Below are 12,495 nucleotides of genomic sequence, written 5' to 3' on the forward strand. Positions count from 1 at the left end.
ACTTGACTATTTGGCTGACATATCTTAAGATATTTTTAAACCTAAACCACCTAGTCCACTCAGAATTTTATTTGCATTGACTTGCACTTCAGCAACATGATTTTATACTTCTGGTTTTGTATGTGCCTGCTGGGCATGTGTTCAGCCCCGCTACTGGTTAGACACGGGGGCACAGGGCCATGGCAGGCTTCTCTCTATCAGGCAACCCCTAACAAGAATAAATATGCTTCCATGTAGGTATCAGTAGAAAGTTACTGCTGTGAAATGCAGATTTATCTCTTCCCCTACTTCCAAATTGCAACAGGTGTGTCTGCGTGAGCTCCCAATCCACCCACACAAACAAGGAATAAGTATTCATACATGTTCACGGAAAAAAAAGAAAGCTGCTTCTATTAATCACAGTAATAGCAGACAAGCTAAGCAACACTTATAAGTATTTTTGTTCATCTCACTGAATGCAGTAGATTTCAAACCTCACAATGACTACTAGGAGATAAGTTTTCCTATTAGGAAATATAAAATACAATTTAAATCATCTCAGCATATAATTTAAAATATATAAATTACAAAGAAAATATAGAAAATATCTGAAGAAATACTGATTGCTGATTCCATACATACAGATTTTTCAACAGAAACATCAATTTCTGGCAAGGACTTGCTTCTGAACTGGAAAATTTATCATAAAAAATTGAATGGCAGACTACCAAAAAATGACAAGATTTTAACAGCATAATAAACGTTAAGATCATGATCCATTATGCTTAACACTTATGGGAGTTTTTTCCCGTAACCAGGATGCTTAAAAACTTGTTCAAAAACAGAAAGCAAAGCAAAGAGTCTTATGTAACAACATAATTTCAAAAGTGGTTTCTTTAAGGCTATCACTATACCAAAATCAAGCCTTTCTGATGGAAGATGACTGAGTCTTCATTGTTTTGGGTCTACACGAGGTGCTTTAAAATACAAGAGAATGACACTGAGTAGGTCTGGTATTTGGGAAGGAACAGGGTGAGGATGCAGAAGACAATGTAAGACAGTCAATGCACTGTGAAAAAGACAGTATGTGTGAATGTTGGCAAAAGAGTATAAGGAGTACTGTGGGGATAAGAAAAGCAGCACTAGGCAGGAAAAAGCAGGCTTCTGGAAGAGGGCTGTGTATGCAATTGGAACTGGGACACAGCGCTGAAAGACCAGGGAGACTGTGCTGGGTAAGAAGAGATTAGAAGGAACAGAGAAAAGGGATACTGCACAGGTGAGTTCCTATAAGGAAAAAAGGGCAGAAAATACAGTGATAGCTAACAGCAACCTGCAAGTGAGGAGCCTGACTGGTTGATACAGGGCACGAATGGATCAGGACAAAGTGGGAGTACTTTCATTCACAAAGCCAGAAGTGGATGAACAGAACCATACCTTGCACACATTCAAAGACATTCATGTTTTGCTTATATGTTATAGGTTGATTTTTAAAATCAAGAAGTCCAGATACCACTGGCTCAAGTCCCCAAAGTAACGAGATCTCTCCACCCTTTTCTAAAATACATCCTCATAAAATAAACCTCATCGTTTTAACTCAGCCTTATAATTAATGGGGAACAAAACAGCTTTGAATTGATTTGGCAATGTCATTTTAGTAGCTTCTGCCGCAAACCATGAGAAAAAGAAAATTAAACTTAGCCTAAAATGCCATATGACTTAATAGCATAGACTATAATAACTGGAAATTCAGAGGTGTTTATCTTCTGAAATTATACTGGCATTGAGTCAAGGAGATTTTAATACCAATCTTCTATACTCAGAATTAGAAACATCATTAGCTTCTTAATAAATACAGGCACATCCTTTTCTAGCTGACCTGAAAGCTGTTTGCTCTCTCTTGTTAGCTAGAGTTCTCTGACACTCAAAAATTTAACAGCGTCTGGTACCTCAAGACACTGTAATCTTCTACCCATGGTTCATTAACCAGTCACCTAAACAGACTTCAGCAGTAGTGCACCAATCTACTCTTAGATATACACAGCGTATGGACAGACTATAGAACAGAGTAGCTTTTATGAAGTTTGGTATTTTCAAATTATGCACAGCATAAGTAAATAACTATTATGTCAAACGTACACAAAGATGCATATCAATCTCCAAACACTCCAAATCCCTTTCAGTCTCTTGAATGTCCAGTTTAAAAGTACAGTGCTGTAGAGCAGGTCCATGCAGTAAAGGTTTCCTTCCTGACTCATGCATTCTTAGGAGTCACTTCCTGGGACCTACAAGAATACAGATAATTGTGTCTAATGCACAGGCAAATTCACAGTTCTTGGAACGCAGTTGTAACAAGTCAAGTCAGGTCAATAAAGATTTCACAGCATGGAGTTTCAATTTGTTTGTAAGCTGAAGTGAACAGCAAATGGGGACCTCTGCATCTGTCAGTGCATATGGCTTCTAAGGACAAAGTTTTGCAGGCACCCTCCATTGAGTAGAAAGCGTGCTACACCAGTAAAGTCATGTGCAGGGAAATGGTGCTGTGCCACCAGTGTGGGGGGTTTGTTTGGGGAGACCGTGTGGGTGTGTGGGAGGAAGAAATGAGGGAGAGGACAAGGAAGGGGAGGAAGTCTGAGAGAGCTAAGACATGCTGTTTTAGCTGAGAAACACCAGCCACTTTGTATCTCTACCCCTTCCTTGTTTGCCCTCGCTTTGTCCTCCTTGCCAGCAGTCAGATACTTGAATACCGTTCTGTCACAACACAAGGCTGATCAGCATGGTGCACTCTCTCACTCACACCCCCCAGGTACAAAGTGCTGTCTGCTGGATCTTCCTTTTCTCTCCCAGCTTCTCTATTGCATCCTCCACAGAGCTGAGCCTGCGCAAGCACTGCCCATAAACAATTGGCATCTTCCCTAGGGTCAAGGGTCCTATTGCAGTGCCTCAGGATCACACCGGGACACTAGCCTGAACATTAGCTGTATGAAATGATTCCACCAATTCAGGCACAAGCTTGTTAAGCACCACATAGAAAAAAACATCCCTTTTGCATTCATGCATTTTATCAGTTTACACACCAGCTTCTAAAGTCAGGTCTTTCTTCTTCTTCCTTTTGCATATGAGCAAATACATTTAGGAACACGTGCCACTTGTGTTCTGCCTGTGGAACCCCCACTCCTACTGAATTATAATAATACTAGCAATAATAATAAATAACAATTTGTTACTTATGTGCTGACAGGACCAGGAGGCTTCAAGACACCTGATAAAATATAGGCAAATGGGGGTGGGGGCGTAAATTTACTCTCAGGTACACAAAGACAAGGTTTTAAAAAATACACAAATAAGACAGCACGGCACAAAATCAAAAATAGGCCAATCAATTCCTAACAGAGTGAAACAAATTCTCTGCTAAGTCCCTGCACAACCAACTCAGTCTGAAGCGTCTAGCAGCATTTGTGGAGGTAAGACTCAGCCTCTTCAATTGTTTTGCTTAAACTAATTGCAATAACCCACCAGCCCCTGTGCTTTGCTCTACAAGTCAGAGCAAATATTTTGACATTCTGCTCTTCTCTACATTCTATTCTAGTTTATCTTTACCAGGATATCTAATATTCAGCTTGTAAAAATCTAGTGGCACTAGTTTTGTTTTAAGTTATATTGTAGACAGTCCTCAAGCACATAGAAACAACTATCCTGGTAGACAACTGCAGCAAAAATACCTGAGCTATATCAGTTGCACACAGATCTAAGTGGAAAGTAATTATATAATTGCACCCTTTGGCGAGTATTTGGAAATCCTACAGTAAACAGGATGCTTGCAAGGGCAGTGGCAAGACAAGATGTTCAGGGAATGCAACTAGAGGCATTCAAATGTTGCTTTCAAACTCTCGAGGGAAAATCACATGGACTTAACTAAGTTGCCAGGAGCCTCCATACAAATGAAAATCAGGTTCTGATTTTCTCCTAGCATTCACATAACCTGTTTCCAATCAACAGAATCTCTAAATTTTGCAGTATACTGCAAAAACCCCGACAAGCTACATGCCAAGAGAGTGTAAAATACCCTGAGGTAACCAGCAAAATGCTGATGAAAACCCTCTAAATGCTTAATCACAGTCCTAATTGGGAGAGTGACTTCGGTTTAAGTCTTACCAAAACATACTTATAAATTTTAATTTACTTTAGTTTCTTCTTCTCTGAAAAGGCTGGAAGTTTTACTTCACCTTCCAAATGATTTTTTTTTTCTTCAGACTTTGGTTAACTTTTCCATCCGCTAAAGTTAAACAGCGCTTTTTCAGTGGTAGCAAGTTTAACTATGTCAAGTTAAAAAAATCTTGCATCGTACATAGTAATAGAACAAAAGCCATAAGGTTTGAAGACTAATAACAAATTCAGAGCTTTGGAAAATATGGCATGGGGAAATGTAGTTATTCAAATAAATGCTAGCAAATAAAGCAAAATTTGAAAAAGCTTTCATTAGAAGGAAGAAAGCTTTTCATGTTCACCCATTCAAAGACTGAACAAGGAGTTTGTCCTTCAGTCTTCAAAATAAGCCAAGGCATTGTTAATTTTGTTTCTACCTCATATGCCGTATATATACCTGGACATGCAAAGTGAGAAGATCAGGCCTCAGATTCGGATACTTAAAAGAAAAAAACCCTACACTGAGAGGAATTTGATGTTTTTCTTGTGTGTATTGAGAGTAATAACATCACTTTTGTTTCAAATATAGCAATGTCCAATGTGAACTTATTACATACCAGTATTTGTTTCACTCTTGAATTCTGCAGAAAGGGTACAGACCTGTCACTGGTGTTTATCTTTTTGACATTTACTGACTGGAGTTGTGTTAGCAATTAAAACTCCAAACGACAAGGAATTCTTTGCCCATGCTGAGCTCATCCCAACTTCAAGGTCTATATTAAAGTCAAGCAATTAGAAAAATGTTTTCTAAATGCCACACTAGGACAGGCAGGCACTGCAACTCTAATTATTAGATACGGACAGTTGCAGCCCAAAAAAAGCCTGTATGTAATGGAAGGAAAACGATAATTTTATTGGTTTTTTCAGGTAAATACTCATAATCCCTTGTAATAAATCTATATTAGAGTGTTTAATACATTGCAGAATTACCTATTACTTCAACTTTGTTTTATTACATTTTATTGTGGTTTTACTTTGTCCAAATCTGCAAATTTACTTCTGTGCAATGTCATCGTTATGTAATTTCATAAAGGTGGTTTTCTTTCTATTTGTAGGTTTAAAGAATTTCACGTTTCGTTGTATGGTGGCATACTGGCATGTTTGAGATTTCCATCACACTGATAATAAAAGATTTCTATTGTGTGATTGTTTCCCCACTTTCAGACAGAGTGATTGTTTCCTTTTTTTGTTTTTTTTCAGCCTAAGGACAAAACAAGTAACTACCCACATGGACTTCCACCCTACAAGTCCTTGTATATCCTCAAGTTGATATAACTGCAAAGATTCAAGTGGAATTTGATTTTTATTAAAAGTATGTTTAATTTAAGTTTGCCGTTTTCTGTATTAGTTAGAGGATATTATTTGATAGATTATATAGATCTTTGACTTGAAGGTCAATTTCAAAATTTGTTTCTTGTATAAGCTTACAGAGCCTCATTAAAATAACACAAATATAAGGTCAAAAATACATCAATTAAATATTTTGTAATATACTTATATTCACAACAATTAGAACAGCTCAGAACCCCAACTTTGACTTCAGCATAACACGAACATAGAACACTAGATGTCTTGCCCTTGTTTAAAATAATTGTTTAAACTATTTAACAATTTTGCCATATGGAAGCATACAAGATTATCTGAATTATCCTTCCCACTATAATAAAATTGTAAAGAAAATAATTCAACTGTAGTATCACATAAATAGGATTTTTTTCAAAGCTGAACTACAGACTACTAAACCAACTCCTTGAAGCTGTCATCATTTGAAACTGTTCTGGCAAAAGTCTACAGACTTTACACTGGTTTAAAACACAGCACTGTTACCTATTGCTTACATACTCCAAGTTATAAAATAACATTACTGACATTAGTTAAATCTATCATCATAGTAAGTGATCCCCATTTATCCTCTCTTCTACTCTCCTCCTTTCCCCTGGCCAACACAAATATTTCAAGACAGCCATAACTTTCCTAAGAATTCCCAAATTAAACGTTCAACATATTTAAGGCCAATTGTAAAATAAAGACATGCTAATGAAATGTCAAAATGGAATTCTTCAATGTGGTGCTCAAATTCCAGTCAATTTGTGATAGCGCTACCAAAGCAGATGGAAAACATGGGTCTATGAATAAGAAACAGTGATGCTATTACATTTTTATTACTGCATCAATGGCACTGTACATAGCTGTTTCTCTGACATGTTTACAGCCTGAGAGGGAAAAAGAAAGCTTTAAAATACACACTTATTAAAAGGCTCCCTTACGTATATTGTTGCCTTTTCTCCCAAATCCATTAAGCACCATTAAGAAATCCCACCTTGTTATTCCTTAAAAAGCAAGCCCTTTCTTTCTCTGTAAACTTGTCAACACTGTTGACTGCATTCTCTGTAATAGTAAGAATACTGAGACATTTAGACATGGTGATGAATTACCTCTGGGACTAATACATAATAATACTTTACACTTCTGTAATCTCTTCACCCAAAAGCCATAAAATACTTGCATATCAGGGTAACTTTAGAGATGATAAAAGGGGAAAGCAGAAGGTGAAATTCATTTTTCTAAAGAAAATCCTGGAAAAGAGTCAGTTATATTTCACAGTGTGGAACATGTTTCTACTTTTGTCCTCTGTGTTGTAATAAGTTTAACCCATACAGTTAGCAATGAAACTTGCTCAACTTCAGATACCGCACCAGTGGCACAGCTTATTATTCCTTGGTTGTGAATCCTCTGGCCTTTGACATTTTCTGGTCATTTTATTTCCCATCAGCATGACTAAACCCAAATTGGGCACAAATCACCTATATTTTTTAGCTATGCTTTGTTAAGCTGCTATCTTTTTTGTTGTCTAGCAATCATATCTCATATAATTTAATAACTAAATACACCAAATCAGTAAATGACAAATCTACCAACTCTAGTTTCTAGTCTTATTGTTAACATGTCCCTCCGAAATTTTCCAAAGACAAGAAATGAACTAAGTTCTGATGACTTATTTAAATTTAAACTAAATCTAAAGGCATTTTCTGCAAAACAAATACAACACATACTACCAAAAAGTGTGTTGGGAACAGAGCTTATACCTGTTTTTTGTAGAACTCAGTCTGCCAGACAATATATAAAAGTTCATATACACACATCCTGCTACTTCTTTCAAGAGAATAATAAAAGTATAAGGCCAGGCAGATTTATATATGAGCAAAATCAATTCCTCTCTAGCTTTGGCTGCCCTGAATCAAGTCATATGAATACCCACATTAACATTCTGTTATTCAAAATGGGATCATTAATCATCATAATAAAACATAATACTTGATACTGCTTCCAAAATTCTAGTCTTGCTTTTTGTCTCTGTAACTACCCTGTTCAGCCTAGCCGAGAGACCTTAAGATTAAAAAAACCCAAACCAGTATTTTGTTAATGCATGCATATGTATGTGCAATAGCATCTTGGTTTACCCTAGCTTATTTGAGGAATGAGGTTTTCACAACTGCACAATGAAAACCAGAAGCTACTTAGACCAGCGCACACCTTACTAAGAAGATACATACTTATTTTAACTCTACGCTACTTTTCTGCTAATTATCACACACCCAAACACAGAAAGTAGAACTGGTCTCCTTTCGGCACCCACAGGCTCTACTTTATTCCAGAATACAAATTCTATTTATTTTTCCCTCCTCTCATAACAGCAGTAAGAGTTAAGAGAAACTGAAGAACAAAACTTAACCCCTGCAACAAGGATCCTGCCATTTTAGACAAGCTGGTGCAACAGATCCCTCAATGAATATGTATTTATAAAGGCAGGTGTGTGATTGCAGTGTGCAGGATGACCTAGTTATCTTTGTTTCAAGTATTATTATATTTAATTCAGCTACTTCAAGTACTTACAGAACTGGAACAGTGGTACAAGTAGGGAAAATTTCTGAGACTTATATAGCTGACAAACTTGCTGCAAAGAATAATTTTGTACTGGCATCATTTTCACCCTAACTTAACTTTCAACTATGACGCTCAACAATGAATGTATGGGTTGTGGCACAGGACAGTGCAGTCCTGTGGCAAACCACTACTAAAGCACAAAATGGTGAATCTCAGACCTAACAAAGGCAGCTGTACAAGAAATTTTAGGTGCATCTCTTGAAATACCCATTCTGAATCCAGTTCTTTGTTTTTTTCACAGGAACTAACTTTGGGGCTTGGTTTGTGTTGTGAGGCTAAATGACAGCAATGTGTTGTAGTTCTGAACTAGCCTGAATGTTCAGTTCGATGATTTGATCTGCTGGGCCAGCCAAGTGATCTTGGCAGCAACTCTTTACCTCTTTGTACCTCAGTTTCCCTTCCATAAATGACAAAAAGGATACTGTATGCTTTTCTGAAGTGTTCTGGAATCCACAGCTACTATGCAGGTATCTTTACCAGGGTAAGCAGGATAAGCACCTACCCCCTCTACATATCAGGGAGAAAGTCTTAGGTGAAGAAACGATTGTTAGTAGCTACAGTGAGGAGCACCACCAGTGTAATGGTAAAACATAGGACCAGTACATCGCTTCATAAACCAGTAAAATATTCCATTGATATGGGTGTTTTAGGGAATACTGCCATCACATTCGCAACTGCAAAAATCCAGTCAGTCATCAGAACGACAGCAGATAAAAGAAGTCATCAGTTGCACTTGTTTTCTTTCTAAACTCAAGAGCAGGAGAGACTAAGCATGAATATTGGCATCTCAGAAAATCTTCCTTAGGTATGAACATCCAAAATATTACAGGTGGACAGAGACATTACAGTCTTTATCTCCGTATTAAACAACTTCCCCATAATGCTCAACTTCTGTGAACAGCGTGAGGGCTGTAAGTCTACTGTTCAGATAAATGCATCTATTTAGAATACTTTACTGTGTCTTGTGTTTTACAGTCCAAACTACTAGTTTTTCATAATTGGAATCAAAATTATGTTATCTGCAGATAACTGTGAATTATTTCACACAGCAGCTCTGCAAAGTCAGTTACCTAAATCTCCAAGACATTTACTGATGCTGAGACTCGAAAAGAATGTCCCTTCACAAATGGACAGAATGAAAAAAAACCCATCCAAATTACTTTTTAGATTCAAGTCATAAAATCACTTTTTTCAAAAACTGACAGCAGTTTCTGGAAACAGAAAGAACTTATACATGCTTCTGTGATGTCAAAGATAAAATCTCTGCTTGTGGAGGTACAATCTGTAGCAAGAACATATGTCTGCCAAGACTCTGGCATTGATGATATTTTGTCTAGACAGCCTTTGAATGTGACTGACACAGGAATACTGCACAAGGTTGAGGAAACTGAAACTTAAAGAAGAGCTTTTCAAGATTTAGTCAACATACAGTATTTTGGAAACGTGCCTAACATCCTCCAACCACGCCTCCTGTTATCCTCCTCAGGATTCCACAGTTTTTGTTTCTTCAAATCTCCCAGTTGTCCCAGGAGAAAGACAGATTTGCTTAGATAAGATACTACCAGGGCCAGAAGGACAGAAATTACTAGCCGCATTTGATAACCATACCAGACATTGTAGAAAACACTACATATTTATCTTGACCTTTTGGGCCACGACAGAAGTAGCCTGAACTGCATGCAGGCTTTGACGGGAAAGCCCACATGAATTTGCCACAGACTGCAGGCTGTAATTTTTGGGAAATGACAAATATCATGTACTGTCAAATGTTATTTTCACTGTATGACAGTCTTAGTTCACTTAATCGTCAAACAACTGTCAAGGCTAGGAGAACAGAGAAAAAGGTGAAGGTGACTCAAAGACAAGATCATTGGCTTTTAGCTTTAGTTGGTTCACTTCCAATTCAACTGCCAGCAAAGTCAACAGCTCTCCCCTAACTTACTGGGACTTGATGCTAACTTCTGTCAATTAATATTACTGACAGTACAGTTCAGCAGCCCAAAAGGAAAAAAAAAGTAAGATTCCAGTTTGCCTTCTAGAAAAACATCAGGCCTTAAGATGCCTTTTTACAGTCACAGTAAAAGCACTAGTTTTGCCTGTGAATCCTCAGACATCCAGCAAATTTTTGGCACCCAATACAAAAATCACCCCAGCTAAGTGCAAAATACGCTAGGTGCTTCTTCTCTCCAACTAAAATACGGACCTCAGTGAACCTTAGCTTAATGCTGATGCATTGACCTGCCAGGTTAATGTGTTTATAGAGTTTGGTCTCCAAACTCACAAACTCAACCTACTGACTGGATATGAAGCGCATATGCAATAGTAGCAATATTTGTGAATCTACCATGAGGTTCTGAGATAGGTTTTATCACTGGGAAGCACTGAAATACTTGCACTTCTTGACTTTTCTGTAACTCAGTAGCGACTGCAAAATTTCTCACCTATTTACACTGTGGATTCAAAGAAAAAAAAAATACTTTGTTGTAGACACTAGGTGTAAGTTGGCTATCCTATTTCTGAACTAGGATCCAAGTTTCTCCTTCCATCTTCTCTCTTCCTCCAGCCCCCTTTCCTCCCACCTGCACTAGGGGAACAGTGTTGTGGAGGCAACAAGGCCAGGAAGCTCAGAGCAAAAATAGCCCCTGGCCAGCACCTGGTGTTTTCTACCAGGCCAGCATGCTCGTGACTGCTCCAGATCTGGACCCCTATGAAGGAAAGTGAAATGAAACTTCTTTTGTTTCACAGTCTCGTTTATGGATTTGCAACCAAAACTAACTGGATCCGGCAAGTTGAGTTGCCCAACGTTTTTTGTGTCACTCTCACACACTTGCACCTGTCAGGGATGGATTCCTCACAAAGGCCAAAGGGAGCAAGACATGTCTTCTATTTTGACAGCACACAGGAGCCAGATGCTGGGGACAGCAGGTTCTGGTGTTTACTACCAGCCATTAAGAAAGGCAAAACACAGCCTCAGCACGGCGGTGACAGGGCGTCAGGCGCACCTTCCCCACGGCGCTCGCCGCAGCAGCCCCTCGGCATCGTCCGTGTCTCTCCGTTCAAACCACCCGGCTCCGTTGCCGCGGTGTCCCGCTGGCTCCTCTCACGACCGGCCCTGGAGTCACAACATGTCGCCGTCCCCGCTTTAAGGTCACCTCATGGCGCTGCCGTCGAGCTGGGCCGCCGCCGCCGGGGGCCGCGATGCGCCCGGGCCGCTCCCGCGCGCGGCCGCGGCCATTCAACGGGCAGCCCGGAGGGGGGGAGGGGGCAGGGCCACGGGCGCCGGGGGCACTTACCAGGTCTATGAAGGTCAGAAATTTCCAGCTGCCTCCATAGGTCTGATGCGCGGGCATGTCAATGGCCTTGTAATTGCACAGGATGGAGCAATAGGACAGGAGGATGGCGGCGCGCAGCACCTGGCAGGGCACCAGCGCCATGTTGCACGCTGCGCCGGGGCGGCCTCGGCGGCGGCGGCGGGCCCGGCGCCAGCTCGGGGTGCACTTCCGCGTGTGTGCCCGCGCGGGTGCGTGTGCGCCCGGGTGTGCGCGCCCGTGCGGGCGGGACCGGCAGCGCCCCCGCGCCGCGTTCGGCCTCGGCCGGGGCGGAGCGGAGCGCAGGGGCAGCGCTGTGCGGCGGCGGGTGGCAGCGGCGCGGGGCAGGCGGGGCTGGGGGGCAGGCTGGCGGCGGCGGTGCCGGCGCTGCGGGCAGCAGCCTGGCCGGCGGGCTCGGCACGCTTCCGGGCAGCAGCTCCGCGGCCGAGCCGGGTGGGAAGGGGCCGCGGCGTTCCCCAAGGAGCGAAGGGGCACGCACTCCCCCTCACATCGCCCTCCGCCGCGCCGCTCCGGCAGCGGACGGCGCCCGGGGCCCAGCAGGTGCGGGGCCGGGGCTGCGGCGGCGCGGCCCTGCCCGAAGGACCCGCGGGCCGCCCTGAGGCGCGCAGCCCCTGGGAGGGCCCGAGTGTGAACAGCAAGTCATTTACGGAACCCGGCTGCCCGCATTTTCAAGCGAAAAATACAACGCGCCGGCAGCCGCGCGGTTTAACCGCTGTACGGCGAAACGCTGCCGCGCGCCCCCGCCGCCCGCAGGCTGCGCCACCAGCTGACCGCGCCGGAGCCAATGGGCTGTGGGCTGAGGGCGCGCGGCGGCCGCTGGCGCAGGTGTCACCGCCCCGCCGGGGTCGTGTGGGGCCGCGCGGCGGGAGCCGTTCAACAGACGCCCAGGAGAAGCAGCCGGGCTACGGGGGGCACCGTGCCGCTGCTGCCCGGGTGCGTGCCCTGCCCGGGTGCCTGCGCTGCCCCGGGTGCCTGCGCTGCCCGCACAGCTGCCCCGCCGCAGAGCGCTTGCCGTTCCATGCGTTTTTCCCGGGCGCAG

At 42.2% G+C, this 12,495-nt stretch overlaps 1 protein-coding gene across 6 annotated transcripts in view; it reads right to left on the reverse strand.

The window, feature by feature from the left end:
- The window catches only part of AIG1 (androgen induced 1), a 127,959-nt gene extending 115,770 nt beyond the window's left edge, over positions 1-12,189 (reverse strand). For 2 of the 6 annotated variants that reach the window (XM_056342419.1, XM_056342422.1), the window contains exon 1: positions 11,421-11,728. In XM_056342419.1, coding sequence (XP_056198394.1) covers positions 11,421-11,561 — 141 coding nt within the window. In that variant the 5' untranslated portion in view covers positions 11,562-11,728. The other 4 variants (XR_008822451.1, XM_056342420.1, XM_056342423.1 and 1 more) reach the window with 4 other exon arrangements.
- Between the last annotated feature and the right edge of the window lie 306 nt (positions 12,190-12,495).

The sequence above is a fragment of the Falco biarmicus genome, chromosome 6 (genome assembly GCF_023638135.1).
Source record: "Falco biarmicus isolate bFalBia1 chromosome 6, bFalBia1.pri, whole genome shotgun sequence".
In the NCBI taxonomy this organism is placed as follows: domain Eukaryota; kingdom Metazoa; phylum Chordata; class Aves; order Falconiformes; family Falconidae; genus Falco; species Falco biarmicus.